The following is a 25,624-nucleotide window of genomic DNA, read 5'->3' as shown; positions in this document are numbered from 1 at the left end:
ACTAGAATGCATCCGTGGTTTAAAGACAAGTCATGGAGTGCATTTTCTGTGTATTCAGGAGACGAAACTGAAGGAATCATCTACCTTTTCTTTCAACCATATGTGGGGGAGATCCGTGTATCAAATGGCGGCAGTAGACTCGATCGGCAGGTCTGGAGGTTTAGCCTCTCTTTGGAACCCGTCAGTTTTTTCTTGCAGTGAAGTGGTCAGGCAAAGGTATTTCTTATGTATTTGTGGCAATCTTATTCCTTCGGGTATTAGATTAAATATTGTCAACGTATATGCACCCAATGATGCTAGTGCTCGTAGAGGTCTGTGGTCTGATTTAACCCAATTAAGGAATTCGCGGCAAAGTCTGTGGGTGTTTGCTGGGGATTTTAACGATGTTCGACACCTGGAGGAGCGTAGGAACTTGGAATATGTGGCAGCGAATGCCGATGCATTCAATGATTTTATTTTGTCAGCAGCCTTACAGGAGTTTGATATGGGAGGCGAAAAGTTTACTTATATATTGGATCGTGGGGATAAGCTGAGTAAGCTCGACCGTTTTATGGTGTGCATTGCTTTCGTGGACACCTGGAGGAGCGTAGGAACTCAAAAGAAGTTGTATTCGGATCATCGACCTCTGTTGTAATCTACCACTCCCACTGATTTTGGGCCTGTACCTTTTCGGTTCTATAATTCATGGCTGGAAAAACAAGGTTTTGTGGAGTTTGTCTTAAATAAGTGCAATCAGTTCTCATTTAATGGTCCCGGGGATTTGGCGTTAGCCACGAAACTCAGATGGTTGAAAAATAGAATCAAGGAATGGATTGTGGTGGAAAAACAATCACTTGATGGGTTATACTCTATGCGTAAAGCCAAGGTGGATGAACTAGAGTCTATGGCGGAAGTGAGGGATCTTTGTCAGGATGAGCTGGATTTGCGGATGGAGTATAAGCAATTTTTGCGGGAGTTTGATGAGCATAGACAATCGGATATGCGTCAAAAGGCTAGAGTCAGAGGGGCTATAGATGGAGATGAAAACTCCGGATTCTTTCATGCAACAGTGAATGCTAATTTAAGTTCAAATCGTGTCAACGGTATTTTCATTAATGATGATTGGATTACTAACCCGACTTCTATTAAACAACACTTTTTTGAGTATTATTCCCAGCTATTTACGGAACCCATGCAAAATTGCCAAACAACAGTTCTTTTGGCTGGTAATTCCCTGACTCCGGAAATGGAATGACTTTGACGCGGCCGTTTACATTGCTCGAGATTAAGGATGCGGTTTGGAATGCGATGGTGACCGAGCACCTGGGCCAAACGGTTTTAATTTTAAGTTTTTGAAACGGTGCTGGGGTGGGTTACAAGCGAATTTTGTAAGACTTTTTGAGGACTTCTTTAGTAACCCAAACCTGAATATTAGAGGTTCTTCATCTTTTATTGCGTTAATTCCAAAGGTCAAGGACCCGATGAAGCCGTCTGAATTCCGGCCAATAAGCCTCATTGGATGTATCAATAAAGTTACTTCTAAAGTTTTGGTAAACTGGTTGAAAAGTGTGATTGGTAAACTCATCTCTGTTGAGCAAACGGCGTTCCTTGCGGGCCGAAATATTATCGACGGGCCACTTATGTTGAATGAATTGGTAGCATGGCTAAGTTTAGGAAAAAGGTGGGCATGATTTTTAAAGTGGACATCCATAAGGCTTACGACTCGCTTAACTGGGGCTTTCTAATTTCGGTCATGCAACAAATGGGTTTTCCATGGTTATGGTGTGAATGGATAATGGCAATTTTACGGTCCACCTGAGCATCAGTCTTAGTAAATGGTTCACCCACAATGGAGTTCGTTTGTCCTTGGGGTCTGCGGCAGGGAGACCCTCTATCTCCTTTCCTATTTCTAATTGCCATGGAGGCTTTGTCCGGGATGATGAAGAAGGCGCCGGAGAGTGGGCTGGTTCATGGTATTCGGTGCAATAGTAATAATGGTATGACTTTATCCCATCTTTTATATGCGGATGATGTTGTGTTTTTAGGGGATTGGTCGGTATCAAACGCATTAAATTTACGGAGAATACTTAGGTGCTTTACTTGGCATCCGGGTTGAAAGTAAACCTTTCCAAGTGTAGTTTGTATGGGGTGGGAGTGGAGGACGCGGAAGTGGCGAATATGGCTAATACTTTAAACTGTAGAGCTGGGACCTTTCCCTTCAAATACCTCGGATTGTATGTGGGAGCGAATATGAACCTAGCTCGAAATTGGAAGCCGATCGTTGATCTTTTCAAGAGTAGGCTATCGATTTGGAAGGCAAAAAAACTGTCATATGGTGGGAGAATTATGCTTCTGAAGTCGGTATTGTCTTCACTACCAACATATTTCTTTTCGTTATACAAAGCTGCGGTTCAAGTCTTGAACCAATTGGAAAGTCTTCGGCGGGTATTCTTTTGGGGAGGGTCGGATGAGGTGTCTAAAATGGCATGGACGACATGGGATAATGCGGTAGTTCTAATCAAGTACGGGGGCCTAGGTTTTGGTTCGTTACGGGACGCTAATCTAGCGTTGCTTGCGAAATGGTGGTGGAGGTTTAAAACGGAAAAGGATGGCTTGTGGCTTAAATTGGTGTGGGATATTCACTCAAGTTCAAGGTCATGGAATCTGATCCCGTGTAAAGTAGCAGTTGCGGGACCGTGGAAGCATATTTGCGGTAGTTCGAGGAGTTTGGCAAGTCTGGGTATAGAGCTCCCTAAAAACATAGTAGGGATATTAAGGTGTGGGACCGATTTAGCGTTTTGGATCGATGTATGGGTGGCGCCAGACCCCTTATATGTTCTTTTCCCTTTATTGTTTCAACTCGAGAGGGTTCGAGGCTGTACGGTAGCTCAACGAAACCACTTGACAGCAAACGGACCGATGTGGGTTTGGGATTGGAGACGTCAACCGGAATGCACCGATGAGATGGTAGAGCTACAGCATCTAACCACCCTATTGCAGCATGTGTCGGCCTCTACGGGTGATGATAGTTGGGTATGGAAACTGGATGAGACGGGTAGTTTCAATGTAGCAAGCATCGAACAGGTGATTATTAGTAAAAATTGTGTCCTTCCTGAGTATGTGGTAGAGTGGAACAACTGGATCCCTAAAAAAGTTGGTATAGTTGCATGGCGAGCTCAAAAGGAAAGGCTTCCAACCAGGCTAGAGTTGTCGAGAAAGGGCATTCCGGTTCAATTTCTGGAATGTGCTATATGTGGTGCATATACTGAAACCAGTGAACATCTATTCGTCTCCTGTGAACTGGCTCAGATTGTTTGGCAGCTTGTTTACCAATGGTGTAAGGCCCATTCCTTCTTAGCATTTAGTATAATAGATATTTTAGAAGATCATAAATACTACCAAGGTTCTGTTAAGAGGAAAAAGGCATTTCATGCGGTGTATTTAATAGCTATATGGAGCCTGTGGAAGTCGCGAAATGAAAGAATTTTCTCGGGGACGGCAAAGTAAATAACAAATATATTGGAAGAGATAAAGGCGACTAGTTTTATGTGGGTGAAGAATCGAGAAAGTCACCGACGTTTACTTGGGAACAATGGAAATGTTTCGATGTGTTTTAGAACATTAAATATTTAGTTTCCTTGGTTGTAATTTGAACGTTTGGTGTATTGTGTAAGTATGGTGGTAGCCGCTGGCTAGTGTGATAATAAAATCTCTTTTGTTGGCCGTTCAAAAAAAAAAAGAATATAAGTGTTTCTAGATAAACCGTTAATCAAACAAGTAGACTTTAACAAAATATGACACATGATTGGAGTCGTGGTATGGGACTATGTAGGTGACAAATGACTTGTTAGTCTGCCTGCAACATAAGCGGTCCCATGCAAAGTCTCCAACCAAGTGTACGTCAGAACTAGCTAAAGTTTGTTTACCCCATTGGCAGAACGTGTATAAACACTTAACTACATAAACCACCTATAAACATTCTTCAAAATCCCACACACCCTAAACGACCAAGAAATTTAATTGGGACTATGACAGAGTTAGGAAATTACCACCCTACTGTTTTCCTTATGTCAAGGAATGGGTTATCACACTATATTTTTAGTATTGATCGGTGCATTTTATTTATGTTTATTTTCATACTAAGAAACTATGAAATGCATTGGCATTGTCATAAAAGATACTAGTTTTAATTATTTTGTATTTTATAGGCGGAAGAATCTAGTGACCTATAATAAAGGAATCTATTAGTTATTACACAAGCCTTGACCAAAGGAGGGGGAATCGCGGCGTAAGCAAAGACCTTCAAACAAAATATTGACTAAGATGATCTAATTTGCCTTAGAGGTCTTCGAGACAATCGAGGTGTCAAACATCCTCACTTTGTTTGTTCGCAACTTTCTTTTTAGCTTTCAATCTCATATTGCAAGAAATCCAAGAATCTTAGGGACACTAACACAAGCAAAAATGATGGAAATTAAAGTATTTTGTTCGAAAGAGAGTAGATAGGAGCATTCGGCGAAACTAATGAACTATCCTTGTTTCTGAATACATGTGTGGGACAGCGGGCTCGTGGTATTTGTTGCCCATCCTTCCTCATCTGCTTTGAGAACCATGTGAACGGTGAGTGGGCAGAAGGGAAAGAGGATAAGAGGAGGATTTAGAAGTAGATTAACTTGTAGGTAGGAGCGTGTCTACCCTACAAAGCGGATTCTCGTTTATGCCCATTTGGGAATGAGGAGATCTAACGTCAAGTGCAAGAATTGATGTGGAAAGGATAAAAAAAGGGAAGTTTCTGTTGAGATTCAAGTTCCCCTAGAGAAAGAAGGGGCGAACACTCTTGTCTTTCAACACTATATTATACATAGTTGCGAGAACTACTAGAAATGGTGAGATCAATAGATTACTAGTGAAGAAGGACCAACGACCATCATATCCTAAAGGAAGAGGAATACAAACGTCCCGAAACTCTCTCTCTCTCTCTCTCTCTCTCTCTCTCTCTCTCTAAGGGCTCTCTTTCAATAAGTCGGTTTGGAGTGAGGGATCTACTATAAGACTAAGCCATCTTCGCTAGCCGGTCTAACAATTCTATGTCTATCATGTTGATAGCTAGAGGAAGAGGGAAATATTACGACATCTAAAGAGGGTCATAGCCTTTTAACTTGCAGTCAACTAGCCTAGAGAATAAGAAATAGGGACCATGAAAGCATGTCAATCAATCGAACCTTTTCAGACAATTTCCAACGCAGAATAGGAATGTTAATAAGCTAACAGCTCAGCATGGCTTCAATAGCGAAGAAGTTCTTTCTGATTTGAATTAAGAAAGAAAATGAATTTACCATGTCTTGATCTGTTCAGTACCTTCACTTGTGATCAACAAAAGGGGACCCATTCTGTTAATTGCTTCTATCCCCCGACTTTAGCAAATCGTTTTTTTTTTTCACACTCCTTCCTTGCTTTTTAACCCGTAGTGGTAGATTTTTATATAATTGGTCGTAGATTCCTTGGTTGGGTTGAATTTGTTCTCTTTCTTCGTTTATTTGAAAGGCAAAGTGATCTAATATGAAAATAACAAGATGGGGGTTTAAGCCAAACCTCCATAGAAAAGGCACACGAGGCATGAGCTACATATTTATTAAAAACAAGAGCTATCGGACCTATGATGGTCGGAAGCTATATAAGCCCAAAGCATCATGAAGCAAGCTAATGACAAACAAAAAGGATTTTGATTAAAAAAGAATAAAAATGTACTCAGGTTTACGAAAACTTTTAAGGTCTGAAATATTTGGCTCACAACGTATGTGGCCGCAAATTAATTTTGGTCTCATGCTTATGCTTGGAAGTGGAACAACAAGAGAAATATTAATTTCGCTGTTGAGTTAAAGGTGAAAACGGACTCACTTAGATGGATTGCAACAACCAAAAGATATTAATGGGCTGAGTAAATTAGGGTGATCAACTCATGAAAATATACTTAATTGGGCTCAAACTATATAGTGGGCTATTAGTTCTAATGGGCCACAGGAACCAGAAAAGCAGAAAAGAATAAAGGGTTCATAGCCAGCAGTTATTCTTTTATGACCACAACCAGCCCACCAGGTATAGGATTTATTTATTTATTTGAACCTCATATATATTATGTAACTTATAAATCTGTGCAAAATATAAATGTGGTGTTGTTATTGTACTAGGAAATGACTTGATCATGTTAACTTGTTTAACATATATGTATGTTGCATGACAAACTATATATGACCACGTCATTGAATCTCTCCTTTTAACGATTAAGGTTATTAAATAAGAAGGTACCTGGTTGTACTGTCTTATAGTGTGTTAACGGTTGCTTATGATCACTTCATTGCAGCACTAATGTTAACCATGAAATTTGCTTGATGGTGAATTAAACTAATGTTAACCTAAATCACAATTTAATTAAAAAAGAAAAACAAACAACACACATAACCATGAAATAAAGGATTAGTGATCGCCTCTAAGTTAGATTACGAATACGTATACAAAGAAGTGTGTGGCACGAAACAGAAGGTGTGATAATAACAAATTGGTGTACCAGTAGTAACAATTATAAAACTCGAAGAAATTATCAGATAACTAACTAGAAAGAGAATAGTTTCATGAAACATTACATTACAAGAGGTGAATATACTTAGTGTGTGAAGATCACACCATATGTATTCTTAATAGATGTGGGCATGTAATGGCAGACCTAGGTGGGGCGGATGGGGTGCAGTCACACCCCTTAAATTTATATATTTTAGTATTTTTGCAATATAATTTCGAGTGACCTACAAGACTTTTTGATACTGAATCCCATAAAATTTTGAAACCAACCCCATTAAATTTTGACATCGACTCTCAAGAAAAAAAAAATATTTGAGATTTTAAAAGTATATAAATATAATTTTATAAACCTATAATAAACTATTTAACAAACCTAAAAATCACCAATCTCATTTTATAAAATTAAACAAATAAGCTTGTTTTTTACCATAAACATGTTAAAGATTAAACCCATATACTCAATAGTGGAGGGCTCAAATAAGAAGAATTTTTTTGTAAGAAGAAAAAAGAAGAAGTTTCAACCAATAAGAATGCTTCATTTTAGTTCATTTAATATTTGCATTTAATTTTAATATAAGGGTATATTGGTAAACTTAAAAAAATCATTAATTTGTATTCTTCCCCTTTAATAACTAACTAAATTAAATTTGTAACTCCTTTTCAAAATATATATATATATATATATATATATATATATATATAGGGTAGGGATATGGTAAAAAGTGTTTAAAATGTAAGAAGGGTAAGAAGTGTTTTAAACCATTGGATATTTGATCTAATGGTTGAGATCAATAGGGTATAAAAATGTAAATTGTGTTTTAATTAGAGAGACCTTATGTAAAATTGAAGGGCAATAGTGTCTTTTTCAATGTTTGAAATATGGTAACCGTAACCTACACAACCAAAAACACCTACATTCACTCCTTTTTCCTTAAATATCGGAATTAATGATTCACCTTAATTGTAAGAAGTCTTTGATTGCATATTCTTCATACGTTATCATAAAGAGATCTATAATCAGATTCATGGCGTGGTGTTTTAAAACAACTGGATAAATTGACTATGATTCAAGTCATGGTGTTTTATCTGGAGACATTGTTCATGGCGTGGTGTTTTAAACATCTATGATTCAAGTCATGGTGTTTTATCTGGAGACATTGTTCATGGCGTGGTGTTTTATCAATACAAAACATTCCCAGATTTTAAAACACCATGACTATGATTCAAGTCATGGTGTTTTATCTGGAGACATTGTTCATGGTGTGGTGTTTTAAACATCTATGATTCACGTCATGGTGTTTTATATGGAGACATTGTATAATCAGATTCATGGTGTGGTGTTTTAAAACAACTGGATAAATTGACTATGATTCAAGTCATGGTGTTTTATCTGGAATCCAGAAAACATTGTATTGTGATTACATCCATGGTGTTTTAACATCTGGACAATCAATACAAAACATTCCCAGATTTTAAAACACCATGACTATGATTCAAGTCATGGTGTTTTATCTGGAATCCAAAAAACATTAAAACACCAATTCAAGATCGAAGCTTTATGTATATAACCCTTTAATATTATAAAACCTCACGAGTATACTTGCATCACCACGATCCGTTGTGTGTATTCCGAGAATTAAATAAAACTTGAGAATTGCAGTGATCAAAATCCTTATGTTCATCAATTAAATAATGGCGTCGATTTTATGATGAGAATTACGATCAGTATATATGAGATCATGTATCAACCAAAAAGATATGTATCTCCTAAATTAACTCCAAAACCGTTACACACAATTAATTGATAAGAAAAGGTAAATTACTAATGTACCCTTTTGAATTAATTAAGAAAAAGGACACTTGTCATCCCCAAATTATTTCTTACACTTCTCACAAAAGTAAGACTTTTTACAGGATCCTCTACCTATATATATATACTTTTTCCAAACTAAAAAAAAACAACCTAATTTAAAGTGTAGAATAAATTACTAGTTGTGTAGGATAAATTACGAGTTGTGTATGATATATTTCGAGGTGTGTAGGATAAATTTCGACTGTGTAGGATAAAATTCTATAATGTGTAGGGTATATGTAGGAAAATTTTGATTTATATAGGTTTTGTAGATTATATGTAGGATAATTAATTATTAGTTGACTAATTAATTAAAAAGTTAAAAATTAATGATATGAGTTATAAATGAAATAGTATTTTACTAATATGTCATTTCTTCTTTTTCTTCTCACATTAAATTTCTTCTCAAATGAACCTTCCCCATACTCAATAACCAAATATAATAAACATTTAATTTCAAACACCATTTAACCAACCTATTTTTAACAATTAAAAAATTAACCTAATAAAAATATGAGAGAGCACCACTTTTTATTAGTCTCCCACACACAAATTGACTTTTTAAACAAAAAAAACTTAATTAACGGTTATGTCTAGATGCCTATTGTTGTCGATTGTCTACATAAAATTCCATTAGAGCATCCACATTAAGGGAATATTTTGGTGTGTTTAGGAAGAGAGAGAAAGTGATGTAGAGGAGAGAGGGTGTGAGGTGGAGGAGAGAGGGTGTAAAGATGTTTGTGAGTAAAAATAAGAAAAAATGGATGAGTGTGAGTTATGTGAGTGTAGAGAGGAGAGAGAGAACAAATGTGTTTGTGAGAGGGGCAACTGGGCAAGTGAGAGAAAGGAGATGATTGGTTAGACATGTGCCAACTAAACACTCTCAAAAATGAGAAAAAATACCCCTTATTGGGGATGCTCTTAGGTATTTTGAGTTTAACTTCACATGTGGTAAACTATCGCCACCAAAAACGTTAAAGTTACGTAATTTCTAACTACATTAGAACATTTGAGGTTAAAACCGTATAGGCTTATGGTTTTCAATCAGTATGATTAGTTCAGTTCAACAAAATACTGATACAATAACGACTCTTACTATAGCAACCAATTGAAATAAAAAAGATTACTGACACCAGTACCGATTTTTAAACGATATCAATTTGTCTCAGCACAGTATCGATATTAAACTGACACTCGCTATAGCTTATAATACCAAAAACAAACCCTATTGCAAATACAACTTTGTTTTTAACAAAATTTATACAAGAACGTTAAGAAAAACCGCCACATCAAGATACCGACTAGCTATAGCTTATGTTGCCAAAAGAGTGTTCTAATGCGAATAATACTCCTTTTCAACGAATTTTATGCCCGCACGTCAATAAAGTCATTAAAATGAATATGGTGACGATACAAATATTATTCGAACGGTACCAGTTCGTCATGTTAAAGAAAAAATCTTTATATTAGGACATAGATTATAAGGCTATCCGTAGTTGCAGCTCATATCACACCACCACCCCTCATAGAGCCCTATGGCGCCTCGGAACATCGCCCCGCCCGGCGTTATGAGGGGGTTGTGTGGTCAGCCGCGAAATCTATAACGGGAAGAAGGGGGTTATTGTTTTTGTTTCTCTCACACACATGTATATACATACATGTTATATAACCTCTATACCACTACACACTTAAGTTATATAACCCCGTTCTCTTACATATTTTATCACTTATCAGTTATCAAATAACCCCCTTATGGGCTTGACCAATACACATAAATTAAGCACGTTGCAAGGCCATATTTTTACTTTTATAAAACATTTACCTACAATAAATTAGCAAAATTTTGATGCATAGATGTGTTATACTATATGCTTAGGGAGGTTTTCAAAAAAAATATAATATTACACTTTTGGTCCCAAAGTTACTTGATTTTTTTACAGTTAACCCAAAAGTTTTCATCTTTTCCAATTTAACCTAAAACGTTTTACTTTCAACTTTAGTCCCCTTTACTTTTCATATTTCGCAAAATTTTCGTTTTACATTTTTTTTCTAAATTTTGCAAGTTAACACAACGCAACGCAACGCAACGTTTGTGTGTGGTTCAACGTTTTTACGTTTTGTTTTATGATTTGTTCTAAATTTTGCGAGTTAACATGACTCAGCGTGTGTGTGTGGTTTAAGGTTATTATTTCATTTATTTTTTTCACGTTTGTCAGGTCCGTCGCAACACGCGGTTCCTAAATCGAGTTAGTTATTATTTTCTATGTTTTACACTTCTGTCTATTTTTTCCGCATTCACACGCCACAACTTCAGTGTTGGCGGTCGCTGATAGTGGTGTGACATTGGTGCTATTTTTCACGATTTTACGGCCTCACCGCAACGCGAGGCCTTAATGCTAGTTATATCTTAAATCTTAAATGGTTATTAGTGAAAAACAAGTTATTCTAAAAAATAATTATAACTAGGGTTAAGACCCGCCCGCGTTGCGAAGCGGGTACATCGTAAACATTGAAGGGGTTATTCCAAACGTTATTTGATGCATTAACCATATGAAAACACACATTTTGATGTATCCAGTCGAAATCAATGTAACCTGTATAAGCATTGTGATTGGATCAAACGTAAAGTGAATCAAATTCATATCGAACAATCATAATGTATTATATGTGACCCAACTCATACATAGAAAACGTAACGGGTATGAAGGAAAATATGCACATGTAATCGAAAGGGATTAATTAGAGCTTTCGAAAAAATGGGAGAAAAAGAAACCATAATTTGACTTCACTCGATTCGAAACAAACTTTACGAAACATACATAAAATAAACACGAAAACATATTATATTTGACATGAATCATTTCCCAAAAAAGTTTACGTCTAAACGTAGAACAACTTAAATTTACACGAAAACGTACATAAAAATATATATGTAAAATGGTTTCTTTAAACGAAAACGTATTGTATTTTACCTTACTCGTCTATAAAAAAAGTTTACGTCGGGATGTAGAATAAATCATATTTATACATACCCGTACATAAAATATGCACGTAAAAATTAGTTTTTAAGTAAAGGAAGTATAGGAGTAAACCGAAACAAAATATTAGTAAAAAATTTAATAGGTTAAAAACGTTCGTAAAACCGTGCCAAGTAGCTCCAATGCCACAACCACATCGACTCTCAACATCGTAAAATAAAATAGATAAAATGGTAAAAATTACACTAAACGAAAAGCAGACTAAAATCGTTGAACCACGCACACCCGTTACAGTGTGTTAATGCGAAGAAATTAATCAGAAACGTAAAACGTAGGAAAATAATAACTTAGTCGATCTAGGGTCCGCTCGTTGTGGCGAACTTTTCAAAAGGGAAAAAATGAACGCGTTGCGATGGGTCTGTCAAATATGAAAAAATAGACTAAAAAACGTTGAAACTCACATGTACGCTACGACATGTTAACTCGCAAAATTTAGAACAAAATATAAAACAAAAAACTTGCGAAAGATAAAAAGTATGAGGGACCAAAGTTGTAAATATTAAAGTATTGTGTTAAATTAAAAAGATTAAAAACTTTGAGTTAAAAGTAAACAATTCAAATGAGTTAAAAGGTAAAAGATAAAACTTCTAGGTTCAAAGTGAAATATCAAAGTTTTTTTTTTAAAAAAAAAAACTCTCTAATGCAAAAGAAATTGCTAATTTATATATGAAATAATAATAATTTTTTATAATAACAAATTAAAAAAATCAAATTGTTCATTGGTATAAGTAAAAAAACGTAACAAAGTGCTTTCATTACTTAGACTAGAGGGTATGGTGACATCCCATCCTTGGAGGACCATCCGCCACGTAGGCGTTACGTCATAGTCCTCCCAAGGATGGTCACTAGAGGGTATGGGAGGATGATCCTTCCCCACCACATTTTTTATATATTTTTTTAATTTCTATGCCCTATATACAAGTATTGAAGCCTAATGTACAAGTCAAATAACACAAACAATGAAACAAAGGGGGCCCTCCTGGAGGACCGTCCTGAACGTCAAAGAATGAACGTTGAAGACGAGACGGGATGGAGGACGGGAGGGGCGGGATGGAGTTGACGTCGGCGCCGGTGAAGAACGGTATTCCATACCGTGCAGCCTTATACCACAACCTCCCCTTGTACGTTACTGGACTGTGAGTAAGCTTCTACGTACGTTTTTAGCAAGGATAATTAGTTTTATGTCAAGTTACCTCTTTGCCATCTTTTGTCCTAAAATATAATATATATTGTTAATGTTTTTACTTTTTTTTATTGTTGCCTATATTCAACGTTTGGGTTATGTTATTTTCATTTTCAACTTTTATATGTTTATATGGAAAATATTATAAACTAGTGAAATTTTTTGCACAATGCAGCGGAAATTAAATTTCGATCAGTATTGATCTGTTTCATTACAACACGAGTATACAGTTCATGATACCAAATATTAAAAGTACTTTGTTTTCAATAAAATTTACACCGGAATAGAGTTGAGCATGCAACTTAAAAAAAAGTTGACAAACCATGTTATTAGAGAAATCAAATTAAATAAAAGTTAAATAAGTTAAAGACGTGTATTATTTATAGTATAAGAGTGAAATTGAAAGTTAAAAAGTTATTGTTTACATCAACCTATGGTGCGAGAATTCGGTTGGTATTGGTTCAATTCGGTTCATTGAATTACTTGCACTCGGTATGTCAACTGAAAGACAAATCCAAGAAACAAAGTCATGTTATGCTCAAAAGAATATCGACACGTGATTTATGTCGATCGATAATCATAAGAAACGAATATATGTATTGGTACCAATAATACTAATACCTGGACTAATGTCGGTATTGGTGTTATAACAATACTGATGTCGGTATTGGTATTGGTTCATCAGTGCAGCGTATAGTAATGCGACCCGCTATAGCTTAGTCTACAAAAAGAAAACTTTATTTTGAATATTACTTCATTTCAATAAAATTTATAAGCAGAATGTCAAGGGAAAAAATAAACATCTACGTATTCAGCTTTAAAAAAATAGTAAACAAAAACAAATTTACCTATATATTAAAAACACAACCAAATGAATAGTAACACCATACAGGGATAAGCAAATTGTACCGCTCCCGGTATTAAATTTACCTAACCAGGTACATTTTCGGTATCAATTCGGTACCGACTTTTGACATTTTCGGTACCGATTCGGTACCAACTTTTAACATTTTCGGTACCGGTTTTAGGTGGTGTTTGTTTTTTTCAAGAAGAGCTTCCTGGCCTCTTCTATCTGCACCGTGCAGACGCGGGAAGAGGTTTAGCCTCAGAAGAGTGTTTGTTTTTTTTCTGAGAAGTGCTTTTTACCTCTCCCAGCCTCTTCCTGATGAAGATATAAACCAAAGCTTTTTACCTCTTCTTGGCACCACCTCCACCCCTGCTCCGCCACCACCTCCCCTGCTCCGCCACCATCATCATCATCACCACCCCTGCTCCGCCACCATCATCATCATCATCATCATCATCACCTCCACCCCTGCTCCGACACCACCACCCTTGCTCCGACACCACTGCTCCGCCACCACCACCCCTGCTCCGCCACCATCATCATCATCAAAACCCCCAAATCATCATCATCAAAACCCCCAAATCGAACCCCTGCTCCGACCCCAAATCGAACCAAAACCCTAAATCGAACAAACCCCCAAATCGAGAGAGAGAGAGAGAGAGAGAGAGAGAGAGAGAGAGGGAGCAGCAGGAGACCGAGAACGGTGGCCGGAGCCGTCGACATGTCGTTCAGACCATCATCATCATCTCGAAATCTTCCGACTCGATGGAACCCTAGGTTAGGGAGGTGACGGTGTGAAGGCGGAGGTGGTGACGGTGGTGGTGATGATGGCGGTGGTGAAGTGGTGGCGGTGGTGAAGTGGTGGCGGTGGTGATGATGGCGGTGGTTCAGATTTTAGAGAGAGAGTAGAGAGAGTTTTGTGTGTGTTTTAAACTAGAAGAGGTTTTATATAAAAAAAAAAAAAAAAACCCTCTTCTCCTTGCAGACTGCAGACATTTGGTCCACCTCTTCTCCTGCAGATGTCTGCAGATGTGGCCTTAGTCTAAAGTACCGTACCGGTGCCGTACCAGGTATGCGTTTAGATTGTTTTTCATACACGTGGTAAGTAAATTGTATTTTGTTTGAATGAATTTCATATACACAACTTCTTTTGTTTTCTTTTTTGTCTTTTTCTGTAATGAATGAATTGTAACATGTAAAATTAACTTGGATATTTAAATTATTGATGAGTAAATGGTATCAAATCCTGTAATCAAACCGGTATCGTATTGGTACCAAATTTACTATATCATATCATTTTCGACACCAATTTGGTACCCACCTTTTGGTGTTTTCAGAATCGTTACTTTCGGTTCGACACTGGTCTAGCACCATACATGTATTTACTTATTTTTACCTTCAAATACCATACCGTATAGTACCGAGCATTTTCGGTGCCGGTACCTAATTTCGATGATTTTCAGGATCGGTACTTTCGATGCCATTACCGTTACCGAGCTCATCCATATTTTATTACCTATTACCTATATATTAAAAACAGAACCAAATGAATAGTAACACCACATAGGGATAAGCAAATGGTACCGGTACCGGTACCAAATTTACCAAACCGGGTACATTTTCGGTACCAATTCGGTACCGAATTTTGACATTTTTTATACCGGTTTTTACTAGACCTGGCAAACGGGTTGGGTCGGGTCGGGTCATGGGTCAAAACGGGTTCAGGTCAAAACGGGTCAATTATAAAAAGGGTTGTTTTGGTTCGGGTCAAAACGGGTCTGGGTCGGAACGGGCCCAGGTCAGAACGGGTTTCGGGTCGGGTCAGTTTTTTTTAACCATTTGCAGTATTTCAGTAAAACCAATACAGGATCTCCAACATATATAATAACAACACATAATGTAACAGTTAAATCAGTTGTATGCAACTTTATACAGTAAAAAGTAGACAACAATCTGAATATACAGTAAAATTACCCAACTCGTATCAAAATAATCAGAGCGGATACCGAAATTTCTGGTATCTCATGAGCGAAATCAAACAAGAATATCGATTGCATTCTTTAAGACCATTTGCAGTATTTCAGTGAACCAATACATTAAGATGTTAAATCAGCTGTAGACAACTTCATATATATAGAAATTAAGATTACTAAAGCAAGAATATGGGGATAGAAATTTGACTAAAAAAAAAGTAGACAATAATATCAATAAACAATTTAATTACTAGTATATACAGCAAGAAGCTTAGGAAACTAGAAATTATGTTATGATCTCAACTCGGATCAAACAAAGAATACCAGTCAACTGCATTCTTCAAGAACATGAACAAACAGCAAACAAACTTTAACTGAACTCAAGAACAGCTAGCAAGCCATTAACAAAACAAAACAGGCAAAAGAAGCAACAACAGAAAACAAACAGCTACAAATACACATTAAAGACCTTCCACTTTTGCTAATTTAGAGCTGCATTTTTAAAACCTGTTTAAAATCCATAGAAAGCTTAGATACCTGCTAACTGTTTGTGTTCAAATTCAAATATTATATTATAGGAAAACATTTCACTAACCTCTGAACAAAACTACAAACCCTAAAACACAAGATCCAAAACTTCTACTTCGATTGATCATGAACACAACATAAGTAACCTAAAAAAACCGATAAATTCTTCACCAATCGGCACCTAAAACTCCAAAAAAGTGATCAACAATTGAACAAACTTACCGGAAAACTGAAATTAGGTTGTAATTTGGATATTCAGCAACTGGAGAAACAAAATTATACGAAATTAAGAGGTATTGGGGCCTCGAATTTAACCCATGACAGCTTGATCTGGCAGTGGTAGTTCTTCTTTTTATGATTTCTTCTGGCAGCTGTCGGTTTGATTCAATCAGATTGAAGAATGAAGAAGATAACCCATTATTCAACCCGTGCTTTCTTTCTTTTCAACCCTAACTGACCCGTCCTAATTTTTCAACCCGGTCTGACCCGTAGATAAATCTTTTTATTTTTTAAATAACCCAATTTGACCCCCTTAACTAAATTTCCTCACCCAAATTCACCCAATCTAATTTAAAAAAGACCCATACTGACCCATTGTATGCTATTTGGGTCAGAATTGCCCCCCCTAGTTTTACCCTCAAATACTGGTACCGTATAGATGCCGTACCAGGTATATTCTGTACCGGTACCCACTTTTGGGGTTTTCAGTACCAAGCTCATCCCTAACATCACCTTTAAGCTCATGCCACGTAGCAACGCAAGTAATTGCACCGTTTAGATTGCTTTTGATACACGTGGTAAGTAAATTGTATTTCGTTTGAATCAGGTTTTATATACACAACTTCTTTTGTTTTCTTTTTTGTCTTTTTCTATAATGAATGGATTGTAACATGTAAAATTAACTTGGATATTTAAATTATTGATGAGCAAATGATATCAAATCCTGTAATCAAACCGGTATCATATCGGTACCAAATTTACTATACCAAGTCATTTCCGGCAACCTTTTGGCATTTTCAGAATCTTTACTTTCAGTTCGACACCGGTCTAGCACCATACCTGTGTTTACTTATTTTTACCTTCAAATACCATACCGTATAGTACCGAGCATTTTCGGTGCCAGTACCTAGTTTCGATTATTTTTGGGATCGGTACTTTTGATGCCGTTACTAATAACGAGCTCATCCTTATTTTAACGTGTTAGTACGTCATAACTGAATTGAAAACAACCGAATTTCCAACGTGTAGGACCTGTGGGTCCTGCTATTATATATTAAATTATTTAAAATCATTTTGAGAACAGAGTAACTATTGTTACTACGTCATTTTTATCTATGTTTTGATATTCGGTATCCGCTTGCCGTTGTTGGCACGCATTTTGCAGACATTGGTTCTCCGCCGCAACTTGAGGTCGGAAAATCAACTAGTTAAATAAAAAAGTTAATAGATAAATACATATATTATTAATACCATACGAAATAAATGAAACTTTAACAAAAAAAACAAAACAAAGCTATTGTATAATACACATACCCAACTTGGTACTATATAATACACATCTAAGTAAAACAAAACAAAGCCATTGTATATATAGTGCCTTTCCAGGCATGTTTGTTCTCTTTGCTTTCTCAAAATAGCAACCCAACTAGGCACTCTTACCATTCGTACTTGTATTACACTTTACATATACTGGGTTATTGTGATATATGAGCTTGTTTAAATACATAATCTTATAAAATTAGAAAATTGATATCAAATATATTCCGATTGAACTAATCCATATTTTATTACTTATTACCTATATATTAAAAACAGAACCAAATGAATAGCAACACCACATAGGGATAAGCAAATGGTATTGGTATCGGTACCGGTACCAAATTTACCAAACCGGGTACATTTTCGGTACCGATTCGGTACCGATTCGGTACCGAATTTTGACATTTTTATAGCGGTTTTTACCCTCAAATACTAGTACCGTATCGATGCCGTACCAGGTATATTCGGTACCGGTACCCACTTTTGGGGGTTTTCAGTACCAACTTCATCCCTAACTTCACCTTTGAGCTCATGCTACGTAGCAACGCAAGTAATTGCACCGTTTAGATTGCTTTTGATACACGTGGTAAGTAAATTATATTTCGTTTGAATAGGGTTTTATATACACAGCTTCTTTTGTTTTCTTTTTTGTCTTTTTCTATAATGAATGGATTGTAACATGTAAAATTTACTTGGATATTTAAATTATTGATGAGCAAATGATATCAAATCCTGTAATCAAACCGGTATCGTATCGGTACCAAATTTACTATACCAAATCATTTTCGGAACCAATTTGGTACCAACCTTTTGGCGTTTTCAGAATCTTTACTTTTGGTTTGACACCGGTCTAGCACCATACCTGTATTTACTTATTTTTACCTTCAAATACCATACCGTATAGTACCGAGCATTTTCGGTGCCGGTACCTAGTTTTGATTATTTTCGGGATCGTTACTTTCGATGTCGTTATTGGTAACGAGCTCATCCATATTTTAACGTGTTAGCAACGTCATAACTGAACTGAAAACAACCGAATTTCCAACGTGTAAGACCTGTGGGTCCTGCTATTATATATTAAATTATTTAAAATCATTTTTAGAACGGAGTAACTATCGTTACTACGTCATTTTTATCTATGTTTTGATATTCGGTATCGATTTGCCATTGTTGACACGCGTTTTGCAGACATTGGTTCCCCGCCGCAACGTGAGGTCGGAAAATCAACTAATTAAATAAAAAAGTTAATAGGTAAATACATATATTATTAATAGCATAAGAAATAAATGAAACTTTAAAAAACAAAACAAAACAAAGCCATTGCATAATACACATACCCAACTTAGTACTATATAATACACATCTAAGTAAAACAAAACAAAACCATTGTGTATATAGTGCCTTTTCAGGCATGTTTGTTCTCTTTGCTTTCTCAAAATAGCAACCCAACTAGGCACTCTTACCATTTGTACTTGTATTACACTTTACATATACTAGGTTATTGTGATATATGAGCTTGTTTAAATACATAATCTTATAAAATTAGAAAATTGATATCAAATATACTCTGATTGAACTAATCCATATTTACTACCTATTACCTATATATTAAAAACAGAACCAAATGAATACTAACACTACATAGGGATAAGTAAATGGTAGCAGTACCAAATTTACCAAACTGGGTACGTTTTCGGTACCAATTCGGTACCGAATTTTGACATTTTTGATACCGGTTTTTACCCTCAAATATTGGTACCGTATCGATGCCGTACCAAGTATATTCGGTAACGGTACCAGCTTTTGGGGGTTTTCAGTACCAAGCTCATCCCTAACATCACCTTTGAGCTCATGCCACGTAGCAACGCAAGTAATTGCACCGTTTAGATTGCTTTTGATACACGTGGTAAGTAATTGTATTTCGTTTGAAGGAGGTTTTATATACACAACTTATTCTGTTTTCTTTTTTGTCTTTTTCTATAATGAATGGATTGTAACATGTAAAATTAACTTGGGTATTTAAATTATTGATGAACAAATGTTATCAAATCCTGTAATCAAACCGGTATCGTATCGGTACCAAATTTACTATACCAAATCATTTTTTGTACCAATTTGGTACAAAACTTTTGGCGTTTTCAGAATCTTTACTTTCGGTTCGACATCGGTCTAGCACCATACCTGTATTTACTTATTTTTACCTTCAAATACCATACTGTATAGTACCGGGAATTTTCGGTGCCGGTACGTAGTTTCGATTATTTTCAGGATCGGTGCTTTCGATGCCATTACTGATAACGAGCTCATCCATATTTTAACGTGTTAGTAACGTCATAACTGAACTGAAAACAACCGAATTTCCAACGTGTAGGACCTGTGGGTCCAGCTATTATATATTAAATTATTTAAAATCATTTTTAGAACGGAGTAACTATAGTTACTACGTCATTTTTATCTATGTTTTGATATTTGGTATCCGCTTGCCGTTGTTGGCACGTGTTTTGCAAATATTGGTTCCCCACCGCAGCGTGAGATCGGAAAATCAACTAGTTAAATAAAAAAGTTAATAGGTAAATACATATATTATTAATAGCATAAGAAATAAATGAAACTTAAAAAAATAAAACAAAACAAAGCCATTGTATAACACACATACCCAACTTGGTACTATATAATACACATCTATGTAAAACAAAATAAAGCCATTGTATATATAATTGTATATATAGTGCATTTCCAGGCATGTTTGTTCTCTTTGCTTTCTCAAAGTAGCAACCCAACTAGGCACTCTTACCATTCGTACTTGTAATACACTTTACATATACTAGGTTATTGTGATATATGAGCTTGTTTAAATACATAATCTTATAAAATTAGAAAATTGATATCAAATATACTCCGATTGAAGTAATTCTATCCGGGTTAGAATCTTCTCGCCGAACTCTATGATCTTAGCCTTTTCTTTTTTAGCATGTGGATTTTATAAATTTAGATTCAGATCACTGCGGGTTTTTTTGAGCATTGTGTTTTTTACGTCATTATGTCTTTTTGCAATTCATTGTGTGTTTTTCTTCGGCATAGTGTTATATTTTGCTCGACATTGTGTTATGTTTTGCGGTCCATTGTGTTCCGATGAGCTCTTAGTTCATGTTCTTGCAGACGTCCACCGCTCGTGAGGCATAGATTCGTATTCAGATTTTTTTTAAACAATAATGGCTCCCTCGATGCCACTTTGAAGCATGAGTTTACCAACTGACTCTCAAGTCTATGCCTTCCCTTGAAGCCTACTTCATGTGTCTCTATGACTAAATGGACTAAAGTATTGTTTTGTATTACTGACTTCGATGATCTACAAGTCAATGTACAGTGACTATATATACACAAGAAGAGGAGCATTTACAGGAGGGAAATATGTTCTATACAATTGTTATTATTGACCAATATTAAATGTTATAAAGTATTGATTTGGTAGGAGAGAATTATGGAATTCTCATTACTGTGAGGAGATATTATTGGTCTCCTTGATACGCCCCTGCAAGATTGAGGCTCCGTTGGAGACTCTAATCTTGGACCAAAATTTGACAAATAGTCGTCTATAAAGAGGTTTTGTGAGAATATCAGCCGGTTGGTCTTCCGAGTTAATGTGATATACTTTTAGGTGGCCAGCCGCAACCTTTTCTCGGACGAAGTGATAATCAAGGGCGACGTGTTTCATTCTTGAGTGATACACCGGATTGGAACATAGGTATGTGGCCCCCATATTATCACAATAGAGATTTGGTGATGTTGAGGGTAAAGCGTGAAGTTCTTTGAGGAGATTTTGAACCCATGATACCTCAGCTGCGGCATTAGCCAAAGCTTTGTACTCGGCTTCTGTTGAGGATCTCGAGACAGATTTTTGCCGAGTAGACTTCCAGGACACTATGTTTGAGCCAAGGTAGATAAGATATGCAGTTGTGGACCGGCCGCCATCACGAATGCCACCCCAATCCGAGTCAGCAAAGGCAGTAATGGTTATGGGTTCGCATTTCTTTAGGAACAACCCATGATGAATGGTGCCTTTTAGATAGCGCATGACACGTAGCATGCATATGTTTTGTTGTGGGTGCATGCATGTACTAAGATAACTTGTTGACTGCAAAGCTGACATCGGGCCGAGTAAAGGCAAGATATTGGAGCGAACCAATGATTTTTCGATAGGTTGTTGGATCAATGCGGGATGAGCCATCATCTGGAGAAAGAGCTTCCGAGGAGCTTAATGGTGTTGCAACATCTTTTGCACCATCCATATTAAAATTGGCTAGGAGGTCACTGATATGCCGGTGTTGCGAGAGGAACATGCCATGAGTCGTTGGTATGACTTCAATGATCAGAAAATGTTGTAGGTCCCCTAGGTCTTTGAGAGAAAATCGCTTGGAAAGAAGGGTGACAAAGTTGTTCATGAAGCTTGTATTGTTACCTGTTAAGATAATATCATCCACATAGACTAAAAAATACATAAGTACTCCGTTAGTGTTATAGACAAAAAGCGAGGCATCCGAGTGAGATTTGTGAAAACCATAATTTAGAAGAAATTGTTTGAGTTCCATGTACCACGCTCGCGGTGCTTGTTTTACTCCATATAGAGATTTCCAAAGTTTACAAATGTGATTTGGAAATTGTGGATTAGTAAACCCGGGTGGTTGAACCATGTAAACATTTTCATGCAAGGTGCCTTGTAAAAAGGCATTGTTGACATCTAGTTGCCGTAAGCTCCATTTGTTAGAAAGGGCAAGAGAGAGAACAACACGAATGGTTACGGGTTTAGTGACTGGGCTGAAAGTTTCAAAGAAGTCTTTTCCTGGTTGTTGATAAAAGCCTTTTGCGACTAAACGTGCTTTATACTTGTCAATAGACCCATCCGGTTTGCGTTTCACACGAAATACCCATTTGCAACCGATGGGTGTATGGGTAGACGATGGAACAAGTTCCCAAGTTTGGTTGTGTAGGAGAGCGTTGTGTTCGTCATCCATGGCTTTCCTCCATAATGGGTCTTTGGTAGCTTGGGAGACACACGATGGTTTTATGGTAGGAGGAATCGGATGAATGGTGGTGTGATTGACAAAGCTAGATCCATAGTATTTGGGGTTTGGTTTCCTGCTTCGTGGAGGGAGAGGGGTGGATTTGATCCGGAAATGGGTAGCGGCGGTGATGTGAGATTTTCAAATACGTATGTCGGGTAAATTGTTACCCGATTCTTGCTTTTCTAAAATATGTTAAGAGCCCAAGGGTCATTTTGAAAATCTCACAAGCCATCTTATGGAGAGCCCGAAACGTAAGGGTGTTAGATAAAAATTGAAATTTATTTTTAAGATGAAGGAAAGGCGGGTAAATGAATTTCTATTGGTCAGTTATCGAGCCAAACTCACAACATTGAAATGGCCATCATGGTGTAAATTTCGTTTTGGTTCTATCTCTATAAAAGGCTACCTGGTGTGGAACCACTTATATGGACGTGGAGTTTATGTGGTTGGGAATTCACGCTTCCACGCACTGTTGCGTGAAGTTGTGTTAGTGGAAGTACTGAAGTAGGGTGTGGTGATCTCCATAGAAATAGTCAAATAGTACAGACAATTTTTTGGTTTCTTTTTTATATTTTTAATTAGAAATTAATTTAGCACATCAAATGATTTTTGGTAATAACTTGTATATGTTGACTTTTAAAAATTCTAATTATACACGAGAAAGCTTGTTTAGGGGAACACGTATTTATCTCATTTGCTTTTGATTAATTTGGTTCTCTAGCCCCGAAGGCTGTGGAATTCCTCAACAGTGTTCAGCGGGTTGTGTAGTAATTTCTCGACCCTTAAGAGTCGTCTCGTTTTTAGTATGATTGGTTTTACAATTCAAAAGGCGTTGCGACGCAGCTTGTTGCCCGTTACCTATCATTTGTTTGTAATTTGCGGATGTTGGTATTTTAGTGACAAGTTTGAATTGCATCACCCAAAAATAAATAAGTAAATAAATATACAGTGTTGCGTATTGTTTTTTTTTTCTGAAACAAATTAAGATATAGACTTTGTTGACGATTGAGTTGGTGTTAAATTATGGTAGTATTAAGGAGAATGAAGACATGTTATTTTGTATGGTGTTTAATTTTCCTTTTAACGGCGTATGGTGTGTATAATAATATGCTAATATGATATACATTTACTTTCTGGAGGCATTTCCCAAACTTTGTATATAATCCATCATCGCTGTTTGAGAAAAGAAATAATCAAATTAACATTTCCTCCTAGAGATCTTAAAACTTTACTGAAATAGGTGCTATAGAGATAGAAACTGTAGAGGCTGCAAAGGCACATAGCCGTGTGACATCATTTAGAATCCTCTAAAATCGTTTAGCATTAACTTCCAAATCTTCTTACTGCCCCTATATATCATCTATCATATCCTACCAATAGCAAATTCAAAGTAGGGTCTCAGAAGTAAGATTTAGACAGTTTTACCTTTACCCTATAGAAATAGATAGACTAATTCCAATGAGACCCCGACTCGGTAGTAACTTTGCATCAAGTCTTGGACATAAGACACATAACAGTCAACAATTGGGACAAAAGTCGATTAGCGTATGTACCCCCTCATCTTTCGGCTATCAACGCCACCACATGATGCATGATTAACCGTCCCTCGCTTTTTAACGTTATTTTCACGAAATTAGTAAAATAACGTTAAAATTAGTGCACCTTCACTTTTGCCCCCCAAGGACCCACACATATATACATTACTAGTACGGTGCCCGCGCGATTCGGCGGAGCGACACTTTGCATTACGGCACTCGTTTCAGGTAGTTTTCTTATTCATATAATATTTATGATAACACTATTGTGGTGGATATATGTCATAAGTGTTACACATATGTAAAGTTTTGTTTTTTATAAAAATTAATAATCAAAAGACAAAAAATAAAAGATAAGTTGTTATAATTGTAAAGTATGTTTATTTATTGGTTAAATTATAAAGTATAATTTATTTTGTGAAGTTCATAATTTTTTTAAATATCCACATAGTACTTATCCAATAAACTTTAAGTTTAAAATTTTTGTTTTTATAAAAATAAAAAATAGTATTTGACTCGTAAATACGTTTTAGACCTTTAACTTAAATTTTTAAATTTGGTTTTCTTACAGATATAAAAAATTGTATTTTTATAAAATTTCAAGAACCGTTTTTATAAAAAAAAAATAGGATGTTCAGAGTTTATATCTTTATAAACTTTATATCATACTAAGTTCAAATTTTCAGTTCCTAACTAATCTTATCTATATAAGTCTACTTTTAACTTATAATCCATAAAAATATGCAACACAATCTACTATGTATCTAGTCAAGTTGGTAAAAAATTATTTTGAAACTAACTAATATTATCTATAACAATATAGTTGAACTTATTATTCCTAAAAATTTGCAACACAATTTAGTATTTATCTAGTAATGATTGTAAATTTCTGGTGTATTTTATTTATATTACTTTTTACAAAAATTGTTTATAAAATAATTATTTTTTTATAAAAAACAAAATGTTTTGTTTACAAATAAAGTAAAAAAACTGTTTTACACATGTAAAGTTTCGTTTTTAATAAAAAAAATAATAATCAAATGACAAAAAATAAAAGATAAGTTGTTTTAGTTGTAAAGTAAGTTTATTTTGTTGGTTAAATGATAAAGTTTATAATTTTATTCTTTAAAGTTCATAACTTTTTTAAATATTCACATGGTACTCATCCAATAAACCTAAAGTTTAAAATTTTTGTTTTTATAAAAATAAAAAATAGTAGTTGACTCGTAAGTACGTTTTACATCTCTAACTTTAATTGTTAAATTTTGTTTTTGTATATATAAAAAAATTATATTCTTATAAAATTTTAAAAATAGTTTTTATAAAAAAAATAGGATGTTGAGAGTTTATATCTTGATTAACTTTATATCATAGTAAGTTCTGTTTTTTAGTTTAGCTTTAAAGTTTATTACTTTATTATTTTTTAATTAATAAATACAAATTATTAGATTAATATACAAGAATAACTGCAATATTTTATAATTTCAGAATATTAACTTTAGGATATTAAC

General features: G+C 35.6%; 1 protein-coding gene and 1 long non-coding RNA gene across 2 annotated transcripts; one reads left to right on the top strand and one right to left on the bottom strand.

The window, feature by feature from the left end:
* Positions 1-124: 124 nt before the first annotated feature.
* LOC110866037 lies at positions 125-1,234 on the top strand. Its single transcript, XM_022115392.1, has 2 exons — positions 125-533; positions 702-1,234. The coding sequence occupies exons 1-2, from the start codon at positions 125-127 to the stop codon at positions 1,232-1,234; spliced, it is 942 nt and encodes a 313-aa protein (XP_021971084.1).
* Positions 1,235-12,914: 11,680 nt separating this feature from the next.
* Positions 12,915-16,583, bottom strand: LOC118479660. Its single transcript, XR_004859829.1, has 3 exons — positions 16,199-16,583; positions 13,250-13,349; positions 12,915-13,129 (listed from the first exon to the last, which is right to left on the bottom strand). It is a non-coding gene; the product is annotated as an uncharacterized LOC118479660 (long non-coding RNA).
* Positions 16,584-25,624: the final 9,041 nt, after the last annotated feature.

This window comes from Helianthus annuus, chromosome 6, assembly GCF_002127325.2.
Source record: "Helianthus annuus cultivar XRQ/B chromosome 6, HanXRQr2.0-SUNRISE, whole genome shotgun sequence".
NCBI classification, from domain to species: domain Eukaryota; kingdom Viridiplantae; phylum Streptophyta; class Magnoliopsida; order Asterales; family Asteraceae; genus Helianthus; species Helianthus annuus.
This window is presented reverse-complemented; position numbering and strand designations above follow the sequence as displayed.

What these genes read in the sequence shown, in the direction of transcription:
- LOC110866037 (XM_022115392.1), top strand. Translation starts at nt 125, where the DNA reads ATGGCGGCAGTAGACTCGATCGGCAGGTCTGGAGGTTTAGCCTCTCTT. An exon ending in GGATCGTGGGGATAAGCTGA is followed by an intron (nt 534 to 701) that starts GTAAGCTCGACC and finishes TGGAAAAACAAG; the next exon opens with GTTTTGTGGAGTTTGTCTTA.